The sequence below is a fragment of the Hemibagrus wyckioides genome, linkage group LG10, assembly GCF_019097595.1.
Source record: "Hemibagrus wyckioides isolate EC202008001 linkage group LG10, SWU_Hwy_1.0, whole genome shotgun sequence".
NCBI classification, from domain to species: Eukaryota; Metazoa; Chordata; class Actinopteri; order Siluriformes; family Bagridae; genus Hemibagrus; species Hemibagrus wyckioides.
Window position 1 is genome coordinate 23019067 of NC_080719.1, and position 17800 is coordinate 23036866.

At 45.4% G+C, this 17800-nt stretch overlaps 1 protein-coding gene across 8 annotated transcripts in view; it reads right to left on the reverse strand.

The window, feature by feature from the left end:
• The window catches only part of lrp4 (low density lipoprotein receptor-related protein 4), a 78331-nt gene extending 63504 nt beyond the window's left edge, over positions 1-14827 (reverse strand). For 7 of the 8 annotated variants that reach the window (XM_058400470.1, XM_058400468.1, XM_058400465.1 and 4 more), the window contains exon 1: positions 14542-14827. In XM_058400470.1, coding sequence (XP_058256453.1) covers positions 14542-14596 — 55 coding nt within the window. In that variant the 5' untranslated portion in view covers positions 14597-14827. The remainder of the gene's footprint in view (positions 1-14541) is intronic. The other variant, XM_058400469.1, reaches the window with a different exon arrangement.
• Positions 14828-17800: the final 2973 nt, after the last annotated feature.

Here is a 17800-nt window from a genome sequence, read left to right on the forward strand (position 1 = left end):
CACACACACACGTTAGCTAGATCAGCTCTAGAAGACCTAAACCCTGATCTCATACTATACCAAAAGCGTTTGATTTTCAGTGGGTCATCCCTGGAATTAGCTGCTACAGTTAATAAGGGAGTGGCTAACAGTGTTTTTGTCCTTTAATATTCACTTCACAAAGACTCCAAAGGCCACTAAACCTTCCACCCTTTTAAAAGTCATTTGGGTCACTACAAAGGCCTGCCTTCAATCTGCTGCCTTTGACAAAAGTGTAAAACAGCTTCTGGTGTCAGGTTGGGGCAGTGATCGATAGTCCTGCCAAGCCCCATTACTCCCCTGAGGAGAAGTTCTCTGTACACAAGAGAAGAGGGAATAAAACTCTGATCTTATTTACCGGGGAACAAAAGAGGGAGCGCCCCTAGAGTCCCCCAGGCATGCAGTGTTCCAACAGAGGTCCGGTGCAAGGAGGTCCCCAAAGAGCAGTCCCCTATGGGCTGTTCGTGAGCAGCTGACAGGTCAGTAGAGTGAAAAATAGGAGTGGCCAGGTTTTTTTTTTTTTTGGACAGGTCCCCAGGAGAGCCAGAACACAATGTGGTCAAAGCAGCTTGAGCTGAGCCTGTCTCTATAACCAGCTGTCCTACCAACACAGATGAACGTGTGAAATTCGCCCCCGGGAAGCCCCCCCCCACCCCCCTTCTGACCAAACACCCCCCATCTGGGGACAAACAGATTTCGAGATGATGGCACTGACAGAAGGCCTTTAAGAGAAAGTGGTTGACAAGAAAAACATCCAAAAATACAAACCGCAAAAATGTACGTGCTTTAAAAACACACTTCACTACACTAGAGGAAAGGGAGGCTCTACAAACAAACTAACCGGTTTAGTGGAAGAACAGGGAAGCAAAGGGTCAAACAATTTATGGCCTGACCAACCCAGCAGTGACCCTTCACCTCACATTCACTGACCTGGAAGTTATTTCCTGTTTTCTGTAGCCATTTTCTAACTCCATAAAGCCCTTAAAGCAGAAACAGAGACACTGCAAGAGGAAGAGAGGGATTTGATCATCAGGCAAGTACAATGGCCGCAACTGTGTACCAAGATCACAGGGGGATTTTCAGAGGTCACTCTCTCAACCTCGTCGGAGTGGCCAATTCAGAGGAGAGAACAATATGACTTTTAAACTAGTGTGACCGAAAATGGTCCCCAAAAACAAAGTAGTAATGACTGATGGACGTGTTGTAAAGGGCAAGTCCTGTTAATTAGCTAGACCGAGAGGCCTGATCCCTCTATAATAGCATGCTATTGGTAATGAATGTGTTAGCTTTTCATGAGATCAGAGAACCCTTCAGGACCCAGAGAGATCAAGCTCAGCTGACCAGTCCTGTATTCTGTGCAAGGATCTGTGCAGACAGGGACAACTCCAAGTTGTGCTCCAAATTATCTCTCCAGTCTCTCAATAGAAAAATGTCTGAAGGAGCAGATAGCATTTATGTCTTTATATCCGCCATGTCCTACTTCACATCCCCCTTAGATCCACACACCATGCTGATAAAATGTTAACAAGGTAATGGTGTGATGCACAAATAGTCCCAAGTTTATGAATTAGATAGGAATAATGAGCGGTTAACAGCAGTTAGCATTGGTTTAGATGAGCTTATTAATGCTCAGAGGGATAACATCTTTCAGGCATCGGTGGCATGAAACCTGACCTGATCTCACTAACAAAAGGACAAAAATAGGGCAAAGATAAGGCTTGATTTTTTTGATAACTGAGATCAAACCTGCTGCAAAACAGAAAACCTTCATGAATGACTGCAAAGGTTAAATCAGGCCTTTCGAGAAAGCCGCTTCTGGGCCCTTAATCAAAGCTGCAGTTCTCATTAGATAATAACCATTTAGAAAATAACTACATGTAAACAAACAAACAAAAAAAAAAAAACATCCTAATGGCAGAATGGTGGCAGGTCATGAGACGTCAAGCTCTGACTGGAGGCTGGCCAGAGATAGTCGGCTTTTGTTATCACTACTGAGATGTTTTTACAATCTTGCATGCGAGAGATGTCGAGCCCACGGGACTCTGAAAGAATTCAGTGTGCAGAAGCCAAAGGGTTTGTTTGATCTTTAGCTCTTCTCTCCATAGCCATGTGACAGCTGACACGAGGCCTTTATCTGCTCGCTGTCCCTCGGCTACAACAGTAAAAGTCGTGGGGACGATTAGACTATGTGTAGGAAGAAAAAGGGCAAGAAATGTTTTTTACGACTTCCCTTTTACGTGCATAATTATCTTTTAGAAAACCTTCAGCGTGGTGTAGCGAGGGAGAGTTCCGAACAAATGAATCAGAATAAAGACATGTTGCACAACAGCGAATGCTTTCGGGAACGTTTTTAACAGATTTTTATCCAGGAAGTCCAAGCTCAAGAGCAAGGTGCAAAAGCGCAGTTCTAGGATAAACGTAACATCTCAGCTAATACTGCACGTGAGCACGGCATGATGAGACGGCCGGCTCACGTGTACGAACCCTGCGAGTTTCAGCCTGTAACACGATTCTTTCAGCAACATTATAACATGATTATACACGATACAGAAATGTCACATCCCTAAATAGATGCGCTGTTGTGTTTCCGAGTATCGCTTTCTTTTGGGAAGTGGTGATGCTGCTATGAATAGATTAAAGATTTTAGGGAGCAGGCAGCGACAGGCTGACAGGCAATTCAGGACACGGCGGTGAGCGACGATATGCTTTAATACCTGCTATCCCGATTCACTCTGTGTATTGCAGCATTCATGCTGTCGAAGCACCGAGCTCCTGTTGTTAGGAACGCTGTGCATGCAGTGAACCATGAGCACACGCTATCGTGTGTGTGTGTGTGTTCATGTCTCAGAACAGCAGGCATTCATTACAAGCCCAAAAAGTAAACATTTGTGCGATTGAAAAGTGATTGCAATGTGTGTAGCTAGGAACAGAGCACACTCAGGAAGATGGATGTTTTTAAGAAGTCGGACATATCCGTCACCTTGAAGCCGCCGTACATACGTCTCTGTCAGACAGGAGGTGTGGTCCGGAGCATGAAGCTGGTCACAGAAACAGGATCTAGCTGCAGCCGAGCCGAGTCTGGAGCCTTGTCCTTCAAGTTTCCAACTGCGTGTGATGAGTTTACAGAAGGTACAAGTCAATGTCAGTAGGAGCTATGGAATGGGCGGTCATGTGGAACCAGGCCAAGGGGAAATATCTGACCACAGGCGCCAGTGACGGAACTAAGCCAAGCACCTGTTACACACACATACACACGCAAAAGTGAAGATCTGAGCAAGAAAGTCATACCATGAGGGATGAAAGTGAGCAAATGTGCACCCACACACACACACACACACACACACGTGTGCAAACATGCATCTCTAGACTCTGAAGACCCCGACAGCTGTCATGGTGGTGCTTGTGGGTTTTCTGACATGTGTGTGTGTGTGTGTGCACACATTCATAGCGTTCCAACCCAAATCCCCTCGTCTCACTTTCAAACCCACAATTGAAATCGCCTGATGCGTAAAAACTCCACACACACACCAGTCGTCTCTAGGAGCTGGACTTCAGCGTGGCAGGATCTGTAGCTAACCTACTGTACAGGACACACAACAGTTACACATTAAAGAGCGCGCACACACACACACACACTCCTGAGACCGGAGTTAGTGTAAAGCTCTTGACTTACATCTATAACGCATTTAAGTCAGTGTATAACTCATTTCTCCCCACATCCAACCAAAACTACTCAGGAATTCAGAGAACGACGCCAAACCAACATGGCCACTCACATGGACACTTTTTACCATTAATTAAACACTGTTTACACAAATAGAGCAAAAAAAAAAAAAAACACTCGAAAAACCACCTAGCTTTTAAATGCATGGTATCGTGAGTTGACTCTTTCGAAACATCTTTCGCTGACTGGCAAAAAAAATCTTAAACTGGCTTCGCTCGAAGTTTTGAATGACTCCCGGACGTATGCATGACTTAGCCAGCGCTGCATTCGGTTCGTTCATATGTGGAAAATGATTCGTATGCCAAATTCTTAAGGCAAAAATTCGTAAGCCGAGGTTCCGTTGTACTCTAACGCTTTCTTTACAGCTGTACAGCTGGGGAGCTAAATATACATCACACATCAGCACCCAAAAAATCAGGCTTTTATGCGTATACACACTTAACACGGAATTACTCGAGAGACCTGAAGGTGTTCTGAGCGTCCGTGTTTGAACAGGTCCATCTTGGTGCGATTTGACATTTAGATTGAACGTGACCGTGAGCAGTAAAAGCACCAGAGCTTCTGGGTGACGCTGCAGGAGTCACGAAGATCCTCCTACTGTGCAGGGACACCGTCTGGGATAACGGTACTTGTGTACTTTTTTTTTTTTTTTTAATCAGCGAGTCTTGTGATCTTAAGAGATCTCTCAGTTAAGGAACTGGATTTAGTGGGATGACTTTAATTCCACAAGCTTCTGAGTTAAGTCTTAAAAAGCAGCGTAAAACCAGACAACAGACTGAAAAACTTGATGCTTGCTAGTTTTTTTTTTTTTTTTTTAAATCCTAAATCTTTCATTCTAAATCACAAGCATCCCTTCCTGTATTGCGTGCTAACAATCCGGAGCGTAAACAACAAAGCAAGCGGAGCATATGTGGTCGATTAATTTCTCAGTGTGTGTGTGTGTGTGTGTGTGTGTGTGCGCGCTCTTTCTAATTTAATGCTGCAGACAGCCCCGGCTCATGCATGTGCAAGTCTTTGTTATATTTGTGGGTGCTGGTCACCCCATGACCCCAGATCCCAGGAGCCAGACTCTTTCTAATGAGGAAGCAGGCAGCTGGCATGCAATTCGACTGATTACTGAAATCGCACGCGCTCCTCGGCCCGCAGCGGCACCACTTAACTACATCATCACTCCAACGGAGGTGAGAGAGAGCGAGGGAGGAAGTGATAAAACACACAAAAGCCAGGCTGACTGCCTCCCACACACACACACACACACACACACACACACACACACACACCAAATCCCACAATCGATCAGCCTCTCGCGCCCGCAGAGCCGATTCTGGTAATCAGTTTTAGAATACACCACGGCTTTGAACAGGATGCTGAGCACTCAACAGATCGGCTCAGTTTGTGTAGCACGAGTTCTAAATTATTTCAGCATCAAGGCATTGATTCAATTGTTCAGTATTTTGTCCTTGTTAATTAGCCTCCATTACGTTCCACGATCCAAATATCCGATAAATGAGCGATTACGGAATGTGGCAGACGCCCTTATCCAGAGCGACTTACATTCATCTATGGGGTTAAAGGTCTTGCTCAAAAGGTCCAGCAGTGGCAGCTTGGTGGTCCTGGGATTCAAACTATCAACCTTCTGATCAGTAGACCAACACCTTAACCACTGTGTGTGTGGTGAATGAGAGCCATGATGATAAAGAGAAGTCCGGTCTTAGTGGAGATCGCAGATCACTGGCAACAAGGAGCAGATCTCTGTCAGGATTCCCTTCGTCTCCTGGCTGTGATCATTTCAGTTAAAGCAGATTAGTCAAGGAGGGTAAAAACAGGAAGCTCAGATCACTGAACACTAACCGGACACTACTACAGCAGGGCAGCGTGAATTCCTGCTTTATGGGCAACATTACGGTCCTGGAGATCAATCATTGAATTGCTGTTTAAAATGGAAGGGTTATAAATTTAGGACAGAGAGAGGGGAAAAAAATTGAGCCAAATGCTTCAGATGTATGGAGACCAGACTTGTGGTGGAAATCTGGTCTAGTCTTCTTCTCAGCATCTCACCAGGGTTCCAGGTGAGACTTTTAGACCACTTAAAGGTGGACTTTCTCTGAGCTTAGGCTCAGATGACAACCAGACGTACTCCACTGGGATTTTCATGCAGAAAGCCAAGTTCCACTACGACCACCACCAAGTTTCACTGTCGAGTTAGCACTAAATCTAACAGAAGCCTTCTTCCTAAAAAGTTCCTCTTTCGACTACTTAGTCCACAGAAGATGATCTCATTAAGAGGTTTTAATCTCCCGAGTTTTTACGGCCCTCTTTGGCCTTGAAACTCTGGCATGCGTAACAGCTTCACCCCATCTCTCTCTCTCTAATGGTGGAAACTCTGATCTTCTCTGAAGCGAGCAAGGTCTGCAGTCCCTTAGATGTTCGTCTGGGTTTTGTTGCGACTTCCTGGATGAGTCGTGGATGTGTTCTTTGTAGGAATGTTGTAGACTAGCCACTTCTGGGAAGATTCACCACCGCTCCAAATTTTCTCTGTTTGGAGATAATGGCTCTTCACTGCAGTTCGCCTTAGAAGTGGCTTTCCGCCGCCTCCTTTCTCATGTTTTCTGGAATTTCTTTCGATTGCCACATAGTGAGCTTTTCCCTCTTCGAGTTGAAAAAGTCCTGTTTCAAGTGATGAGGGTTGAGTGCGTGTGGCCTAACGAGATAGGATTGAGTAAATGTGGGTTGCTTGTTGATTGCATAACAAACAAGGGGGGCAATTACTTTTTCATGGGGGGTGGGGGGTGTTTGAGTACTTTTTTCCCTTTTCTGACAAATGAAACGATCGTATTCAAACGGCGGCCTGCGTTTAATCGGGTCATCTGGGTCTCGACTTTAAACGAGGTGTGAAACAGAAGACTCAAAGCAGGGGGGCAAATACTTTTTCAAAGCACTGGAAATCTATACCTAGATTTTGTGCTCTGTGAAAATGTCCATTGTTTAAAGCTCTGTATGAATAAAACGGCATTCGAACAGTCAGGAAAACACATCAAAACCAGCGTTTGGCTTTAAAGCACTAAGCAAACACCGCATTTGCTTGCAATCTCGCCACGAGTAAGACGTGATGATCCATTTTTATTGTTATTATGGAGGGGAATCCAGAGCGAGGGCATGCCCAAGCATGTGAGCACTCTAATGAACTGGATGAAGGCTGCCTCAGTTCTCCAAAATGCCTACAAAGCGTCCTCCTTTCAAAACAGGCCATAACCACACACACACAACGCACAACACACTCGACCCTGCACCAACGGAGATATGCAGGCCTTTTCTGTGTGTTTGTGTTGGGAAGAGGTGGAGGAGGACGTTGGGGAGATTTACTGCGTCCTCCTTGTGTCGTCAGATGGATTGTGGACGAGTGGAGTGATAAAGAGTCTCTGGGGCGCTCGGGGCAGACACACTCCATTCTACACAAAAGCAAAGGAGTCAAGGAGCTTTCCAAGAGCTTGGAGAGTGGAGAGTGTTGTTAATGGAAGCGGGAACAGCAGGATTGGACAATATCGGGGACATGGCATTGGAGTGTGTTTACTGGGGATAGAGAGGTACATGAGGGTCTGAGTAAGAGCTCATATATAAACAAAACAGCTCCTTTACGGTGTGTGTGTGTTATAGGTGCCCTGTCTGCACTATAGAGGGCATGCCACACAGTGTAATGGCCTGAGGTATTTAGTAATAATTGTGAGACGTTTTCTCCTACAAAACTTGATCACTCGATCCAGTCTATCCAGCACAGGTGAGGAGGAAGAGGATAATCAGCATATCATCACGCTGCACCATGTGATGTCATCAGGCTGTCAGACACTGTGGCGTCTCCCAATGAGATCGCCTGGGTATTCCCAGCTCAGGCTTGTGTTCTCCATCAGTGTGTCAGAGAACCGGACAGAAGAGCTGGAGCTCAATGTGCGTGTCTGAGCCTCGCTGGAATTTTGGGTGGGGGGAAGGGAGGGTTCTTTTGTGTTGCGTTCGACTGATCATCAAAGCCAAAGAACACGTCCCTCGGATCGAAGTTCCTGGTTGAAGTCACCCTGAAATAGCCTCGACTATGAGTTCCTTTCCCTTTTAGTGTGTTGTTTTGTTTTTATTTACTTTTACACAAAATTTACGATGCGAGTTCAAATGCAGTCCGAGATCCTAGCATCCGATTAGAGATTAGAGAATATTATTTATGGCCTCATTATTCGCATTGTCCTGCACTGGAAATACTCCGCATTAACCTTCTTATTGTTAATCTTCTGCTCTCGCGTTTTCTGATAAACTATTCGGCAAAACCCGTTTACACGGTGAATTGAAGACATCAGAAAGGTAATAATCGCACTGCCAGCTATTAGCTTCCACTCATTTGGGAGTTTTAATGAGCACAACACCCTAAAACCCAAGCTTTAATGAGAAAACAAAAACAACAAAAAAAATGATCCATGTATTAAAAATCCAGGTATTTTCGGATGCTGTTCCTCATGATGCTCCTGAAATGAGATCAGACTTCGGTCTTGTGTACATCATGCCCTAACGAGAAGAAACCGGACAGTCAGGACTGTTTACACCACATCCCAATACAAGCGGCGAGGCTTTCAGATCCTCGGAAAAACCACTCTGGAAGTGAGTGGGACTAATTAGCACCGGTGCATCCCGTCTCCTTATTGTGGGTGTGTTAAGGACGAGGGCAAAAGGCATTATTTGCGCACATATGCTACAGCCAGACCAAAAGGCTGGACTTGTTTTGACACTTTGTACCTCCTGGCACCCTTCAAAGGAGGCAGCGAAAAAATAGGGTACTTGAGTTTTCCGACTTCATTAGAGAAAGGGGAAAAAAAAAAAAAAAAAAACAAGCCCAGGATCTGAAGGGCCTATTGGACCCTTGTACTGTTTTCTTAATGGAGCTTGTTGCTGGGGCCTCAGGGTTGGTTTAGTGTATGAATGTGTGTGTGTGTGTGTGTGTGTGTGTGTGTGTGTGTTGGTGGTGGGAGAAGTGGAATGTGCAACGTGACGTGGATGAGCGAGAGACGGATTTCCAGGCCAAGGCCAAAGCAAGCCTTTGATAGTGTGTGTGTGTGTGTGTGTGAGAGAGTGTGAGAGAGAGAGAGACGAGTCAATTGAAAACAATGAGAGCAGTAAATATAAATGCCTTCCACTCATTATAGAGCATCCAAGCAACTGGCTCCGTTTGCTAATGAATGCTAATGCTAGCTCTGAGATGCCTCAGCACACTGAGCGGTTAGGGGTTTTATTTTATCACTTTTTTTTTTTTGCTTTTTTGGCACAACAGGAAAAGTCCGCTGGGCATCATGGGTAATTTGAGCAAAGCTTCCTGATTTTTCTCCAACGTAAATATTTTCCCCTTGTCATTTTCCCATGATGCTTGAGTTTATACAGGGGCTTGTTTTGTTTGTTACCCCATGTATCGATGGTGTGACGGCTTGGAGCCGATGTTTCTGCACCGGGGCGCAAGAGATGCATGTGGAGGTGTGACCTGAGGGGTAGTCAGGAGCTGCTGGGTAGCCTTGGCAACTGGATGCGGGGTGAATCTATACAGCAATCATTTTATTATAGCCACACAGCACCGCGGAAGTCTTTTCTTCTCGTATCCCAGCTGAGGATCAGAGCGCAGGGGCAGCTATGATACAGCCCCCCTGGAGCAGAGAGGGTTAACGGCCTTGCTCTGTTGCCCAGCAGTGGCAGTTTGGCGGTGGTGATCTACAACCAAAAGCCTGCACCAACAGTGCCGTTATGGTGCATGTAACTGAAACCTGCCCTAAACAGAATTCCCTCGGGCACATGCACGTGGCGGCGTCTACGCTAGCGGCATTACTTACATACACGCTCCTGTGTCTTATGTAAATCTGAAGGATTAAAAGGATTGAAAGTGGCATTGCAGAGAGAGAGAGAGAGAGAGAGAGAGAGAGAGAGAGAGAGAGAGAGACGCCTCATCAAAGTGAAACATCTCGTCTGTCAGGTTTCCACACTGAGCCGTACCGTACCGTGGAGCCACAGTAACGGTAAACACACACACAAGCTCGGTACATCTGTCCGCGGTGGGCGCGTCACGTCTCGTCCACATGGCTGTGTCTCAAATCCAGAACTTATATTTAAAAAAACCTCCAGACATTCTTATACAAACACACACACTCTCACTCACACACTCAGTCTCTCTCACTCACACACACACTCTCAGTCTCTCTCACTCACACACACACACGCTCAGTCTCTCTCACTCACACACACACACTCTCAGTCTCTCTCACTCACACACACCCACTCTCAGTCTCTCTCACTCACACACACCCACTCTCAGTCTCTCTCACTCACACACACACTCTCAGTCTCTCTCACTCACACACCCACTCTCAGTCTCTCTCACTCACACACACCCACTCTCACTCACACACACACACTCTGTCTCTCTCACTCACACACACACACACTCAGTCACTCTCACTCACACACTCTCAGTCTCTCTCACTCACACACACACTCTCAGTCACTCTCACTCACACACTCTCAGTCTCTCTCACTCACACACACACACGCTCAGTCTCTCTCACTCACACACACACACGCTCAGTCTCTCTCACTCACACACACACACGCTCAGTCTCTCTCACTCACACACACACACTCTCAGTCTCTCTCACTCACACACACACACTCTCAGTCTCTCTCACTCACACACACACACTCTCAGTCTCTCTCACTCACACACACACACTCTCAGTCTCTCTCACTCACACACACACACGCTCAGTCTCTCTCACTCACACACACACACGCTCAGTCTCTCTCACTCACACACACGCTCAGTCTCTCTCACTCACACACACACACGCTCAGTCTCTCTCACTCACACACACACACGCTCAGTCTCTCTCACTCACACACACACACGCTCAGTCTCTCTCACTCACACACACACACGCTCAGTCTCTCTCACTCACACACACACACACGCTCAGTCTCTCTCACTCACACACACACACACGCTCAGTCTCTCTCACTCACACACACACACACGCTCAGTCTCTCTCACTCACACACACACACACGCTCAGTCTCTCTCACTCACACACACACACTCTCAGTCTCTCTCACTCACACACACACACTCTCAGTCTCTCTCACTCACACACACACACTCTCAGTCTCTCTCACTCACACACACACACACTCAGTCTCTCTCACTCACACACACACACACTCAGTCTCTCTCACACACACACACACTCAGTCTCTCTCACACACACACACTCTCAGTCTCTCTCACTCACACACCCACTCTCAGTCTCTCTCACTCACACACACCCACTCTCAGTCACTCTCACTCACACACACACACTCTCAGTCTCTCTCACTCACACACACGCTCAGTCTCTCTCACTCACACACACACACTCTCAGTCTCTCTCACTCACACACACACACACTCAGTCACTCTCACTCACACACACACACACTCAGTCACTCTCACTCACACACACACACTCAGTCACTCTCACTCACACACACACACACTCAGTCACTCTCACTCACACACACACACTCTCAGTCTCTCTCACTCACACACACACACACACTCTCAGTCTCTCTCACTCACACACACACACACACTCTCAGTCTCTCTCACTCACACACACACACACACACTCTCAGTCTCTCTCACTCACACACACACTCTCAGTCTCTCTCACTCACACACACACACACACACTCTCAGTCTCTCTCACTCACACACACACACACTCTCAGTCTCTCTCACTCACACACACACACACTCTCAGTCTCTCTCACTCACACACACACACACACTCTCAGTCTCTCTCACTCACACACACACACTCTCAGTCTCTCTCACTCACACACACACACACACTCTCAGTCTCTCTCACTCACACACACACACTCTCAGTCTCTCTCACTCACACACACACACTCTCAGTCACTCTCACTCACACACACACTCTCAGTCACTCTCACTCACACACACACTCTCAGTCACTCTCACACACACACTCTCAGTCTCTCTCACTCACACACAAACACACATATACTGTATATACTTTCACTCACACACACACTCTCTCTCTTTCATACACACTCACACACAAGCGTCGACCTGAGCTACACGAGGAGCTCTGGGTGAACATCGGCACAGCTGGACAGATGTTCTGGTTTGTACAGAAGCTCAGCTGTGGTATTCATCTCACAGGACTTTAATCAGAGAGCACAGGATTCCTAAGAGTTTCCACTGGATAAACCTCACTGCCTTCCCTTTTTTTCTTTCTCTCAACAAAATCTTACAAATGTTTGAGGGATCGGAGAGATCTTGTAGCTGGAGGGGAAATGAGTGGGATCCAGAGTTCCTGAAGATCCGGTAGATACTAAACATCAGCCATTTTGGATTAACAGGTCGTAAGGGAGCTAGCGCTTTGCTCCAGAGTCACTCGCTAATGATTTGCTGCCAAACCAGCTTTACAAGCTGCACACACACACACACACACACACACACTCACACACACACACCCCTCAGTAGAACATCAAAGCTTTCTGAGATTGGAAATTACACTAATATAAATGACTTGACAAGATTTGTAGACTAAAGGAAGCACAATAGATACATTATACACCTGGTCACACACGTCTCTAGTCAACACACACACACACACACAGACACACACACACACACCTGTCTCCTGTATCCCCCCACCCCCCAACAGAGCATCTGTTTAGCATGTAAAGCCTTATCAGAGGAGAACGGCTCAGGATCAGAAGTGTTCAGAATGTCCCGATATTCACACCAGGAACAGGAGCCGGAACAGGAACACAGACACTTTCTCAAACGTGAGAACGTGCGCCAGGAAACCGGCTGCGTTTCACTGGATTATTCTACAGAAATCTGTAAAAGCAGGTTTTCCTGTGTGGAGTGGAACGACTGAACCACATAACACTGGTCTGCCGAACTGACCGCAGGATGAGAACTGGAGTGAGAACAAGCGTGTCTGAGAGAGTGAACAGCTCAAAGCAGAGTCATCTCCAACCTGCTGCTCGGTCCTGACCAGTGGAATCATTGTCCCTCGGTGCTCGCTAATTAACCTGCTAATTAACACGCCTCAGGTGGCGGGATCCCGAGCGATTTAACACATCCTGGAGATTCCACCTACACGTCCTCCAGTCCACCAGCAATACAAAACCCAAGCTTAAGCTGGAAGTCTGGAGGTTTACCATAACGTCTGGCGTGATGAAGATTGCGACAAAGTACTAAACGACTCGCTCACACACCCTGTCTCTCGCTCACACACCCTGAGAGACGAGACATAACACTACGAGACGGGTGCTTCTGTCATGAAAATTTCACTGCTGTCACAATCACTTCATCATCCATCCATCCATCTATACGCACTTTATTCATAATTAGGGTCACGCTAATTAGGGGGCTGGAGCCTATCCCAGCACACATTGGGTGAAAGGCAGGGGTACACCCTGGACAGGTCACCAGTCCATCACAGGGCCACACATATAGACAGACAACCACACACACTCACACTCACTCCTATGGGCAATTTAGAATTACCAATCAACCTAATGTACATGTTTCTGGACTGTGGGAGGAAACCGGAGTACCCGGAGTAAACCCACGCAGGACACTTCATCACAATAAAAGAAAAATCTGTCACATGAATAACTGATCTTCACCATGTGAACACACTCCTTTCTGGCGCCGAAGACACACGGGGACAGACGACGTGCCGATTTAACATTTCAGTGGCGGAAATTCGAACGCTTTGTGATTTCAAGTGAAAATTTATTGGATTAATAAGAAAATAAAATGATCTATGGCCGAGGCAGAGCGTCTTTTTCTACCCCACGCTGTCACGAACCTCCTTGATGGCATTGGTTTAATAAGAATAAATGATATATAATCGGATAATAATAAAGCGAAGATAAACTGATCGAATTCTAATCCTAAACAGGTTTATTATGGGGACCTGAAACACGGGGGAGAGCCTGAGAAAGCGAAGACGACCTGAGAGCAGACGCTGGTCCCCAAACGACAGAGTCAAGCAGCTCCGGAGCGTCGGGAATACAGAATACGGCATCACGGGAATACGGAATACAATCGGAATACACCGGTTTGAGACTGTTCCTAATTTTTTTTAAACACCTTTAACAACCGGAGTCCAAACTCACATAACAGCAAAGTTTCTGCTTCTCTCTTGTCAATCCGTTTTTGGGATCCGAATCCATCGGGAATGTCGTGTGAACGCAGAGAAAATCCGATTTCATGTACACGTTTACTTACAGACTGAGAAACTTAGAGATCTCATTGTCATTAAAGACAAACCAAAGGAAAAAAAACTTCCAGGGTTTTAATTGAACACTCAGTAACGCTGGCCAGAGAGCCGTGGTTTCTGTCCCAGCAGCAACTGGCTTTGGAGGATGTGAGCGGTGGAAGAGTCTGCACTGCCATGCACAAGAAACCACCATCTCCTTGAGGTTCTCTAACAAGAAAAAGAAACTTCACATGGTTTCAGAGAGAAGAAGCATGGGTAAAAAGAGTGTATCAGAGGTTTATAGGACAGCCTGCTCAACGAGATCCTGGAATTCTGGATGGAGATAGATGGATGGATGGATGGAGATGGATGTCTAGGGTGTTTTGGACCGTGCAGCTGCACAACTTGCAACACGGAACCAACACTCCGTAGTGTTTACCCTCTAAAAAGAGCTAAACATCCATATAAAAAGAGAAAGAGAAAAAAACACACACTTACTCTGAGCGCAAAGCCACAAAGTTAGGAGAAACCCAGGCGCGAGTGCAAGCTTCATGGTAAGCAACGCTCCTCAGACCTCACACCGCTGTCCCCCTCCGCGAGTTTAAACCTTAAAAAGTTACGCGTTACACATGTACGGCGAGTAAACGCGTTAATCCTCTACACGGGATACAAAACGGACGCAGAAGTCATTTCGGAACGCGGTGTTTTTGGGCTTTAAACGTCCACTCCGAGGCTGAGTTTGTATAATGGACACCGCTGAGGAGTTGAAGCTGAACTGAAGCGGAGCACGGGGAGGGAGGGAAAAAAAGTGCAGCAGCTGCAGCAGCGCGAGCGCCGGGCCGTACCAACTCGTTGTTGGAAAACCGCGGGGGATTCTTCACGAGAAAGATTTCAAAAATGTCGTATCTGCTCACCACTAAGCGGTTTCACCTAGAGCAGGTGATTCAAAGAAACCCCAAACGACACGCAATTATAGCCAAACGCGTCGTGAGAAGTTTCTTTGCACATTACACGCACTGTCACTAAAACAACACGCACCTACTGTAACTATGGTAACGCCCATGGCGTAGACAACTAAAATGCACAGTATTAATAACTAAATATTAAGACTAAATATGACGTCAGAGTGTCTTATAAATATAAATAATGTTTAAATAACAATCATATAGAAACTTGTAGTTGTTGGCTGAATAAGGCTGTAAGGCTGTAAGGCTGAATAATAACACCGGATCAGTTTAAATCACACGGATCTTTCAGAATTATCCATTATTTTATTATTAAATATTAAAATCGACATTTCAACAAAAAAAAAAAGAAATAAAGGAGCAAAAATGTTCTTGTAGATTATAATGTACAGAGTTTGTTATTTTGCGTATTGCTTTTATTTTGATTCTTAAACAAAACTCATGATCTGATCCGATAAGATCAATTATTCTGTCCTATTTGTCTATTATTATTATTATTATTATTATTATTATTATTATTATTATTATTATTTTTCCCCCCACTTATTTATTAATGCACTGAAAGCAGAGTCCAGGGTTCAAATGTAAAGCTTAAGTGCTAGCGAAAGCCAAAAATCTGCAAAGAGTTGCATTATTTGAAAACTTAAAAATGTAAAACAATGTAGAAAAGCAAAGCAAAAAATGACCTCAAGGAAGCTACTTGACCCTTGATACGTCCGAGTTAAACAAACCTGTAAGTGTGAATGTGATAGTTAGTGAGTCTAACACAACAAGGTGACGATACGCTTAAGGCTGGATGAAAGCTTTCATCCCTCCTCCCAGGAGCCTTATGAAGTCCAGTAGAGATAATGAAGGCTGAAACAGACCATGGATGAATCTGATCAACGCTGATCTATACTACTAGACATTTTAAACTGACCTAAAGACAAAAAAAATGGTCTTAATAAGACCACCAATGTGCAGTGAGATGTCTGGAGGTCAACTGAAGAGATGTTCCAAAAGGTCATCCATCCACAATACACTAAAATAAAATGCACCTACAGTAACCTCCATCACATAGGCAACCAAAACCCACATTATTCATTACTTAAATATATTTTAACACTAAACAGTATGTCAGAATGTCTTAAAATATAAATAATAGCAACTAGCTGGTTGCTTTTCCAGCACGAGGCTGAACACTGGTTCAGTTCATCCGTCTCCAAATAACACAACATTTCAGAAGTCTGGTATTAAATATATAAAACAAAAATGTGCCTGAGGTCGTGTGGTAAATTGAGTTATAATGTACTCTATAGTGTTCTTTTGATTATCGCAGGTGAAAATTGATGATCTGGCAACTCTGAGCAACCAGAAGAGCTTCAGCGTGCAGTGAGACTCTACACATGTCTGGAAGTCATCTAGAAAGATGGACAGACTTTTTGTCACCGCTGATGTACTAGAGGTGCTGACTAACACCATACACCGATCAGGCATAACATTCTGAGCACTGACCGGTGAAGTGAATAACTTCACGATGATGATCTCCTCATCATGGCACCTGTTAGTGGGTGGGATATATTAGGCAGCAAGCAAACATTTTGTCCTCAAAGTTGATGTTAGAAGCAGGAAAAATGAACAAGCATAAGGATTTGAGCGAGTTTGACGAAGGACCAAATTGTGATGGCTAGACCACTGGATCAGAGCATCTCCAAAACTGCAGCTTTTGTGGGGTGTTCCCGGTCTGCAGTGGTCAGTATCTATCAAAAGTGGTCCAAGGATGGAGAGTGGTGAACCAGGCCAAGGCTCTTTTTTTTATACCTTGATGGCTGTGGCCTCTTTCAGCAGGATAATGCACCATGCCACAAAGCAGATATGGTTCAGGAATGGTTTGATGACCACAACAACCAGTTTGAGGTGTTGACTTGGCCTCCAAATTCCCCAGATCTCAATCCAGTCCAGCATCTGTGGGATGTGCTGGACGAACAAGTCTGATCCATGGAGACCTCACAACTTACAGGATCTGCTGCTAACATTTTGGTGCCAGATACCACAGCACACCTTCAGGGATCTAGTGGAGTCCATGCCTCGATGGGTCAGGGCTGTTTTGGCAGCAAAAGGGGGACCAACAGAATATTAGGCAGGTGGTCATAATGTTATGGCTGATCAGTGTATCTCCCATGGGTGGAGATCTAGTAGGTGTGATATTTATGATAAACGAACCTGAACCTTGCCAGACACTCCATAAAGAACTTCATGAAGAACCATGCCTGGACCTCCAGGAGAAATGAGGTTGAATTTAGGATCTTTGCGGTTCAGCTATTATTTTATTGGAACCACATTACAGGTTCTCTACTGCAGCGTTACGCTCTCAGACTGTAAGTTCTGCCCGCTATCATGATTGAGATACAGTCTCATTAAGGCTGAGTTGCTCCTCGGTTCTGGCAGCCCGATTCGGACGAATTCATCTCCGTCGCTGCTCGCTTGCGTGTGGGCCAGATGAAAGTGGGAACCTGGCACAGCGCCATCACTCCTTTGTTATCTGAGCCGAACGCACTAGCAATTAAAGTTAGAAATATTACACATCAGAAAGATTTACCTGTCTAATTTAAACAGAGTAACGTCATAAGCCTTGGCTCTTCGCTCTTTTGTTTATTGCTTTCAAAAATCGGGTGCGTTTGTTCTAACGTATATGATTTTATACCCTGTTTTATGATGCATTGTCTGGGTTTTACTGCATCTTGCTGGGTTTTATTTTTATTTTTGAACAGGCCGCTCTTAAACTTTTTAGTTCTAACCCATAGTCATGTTCA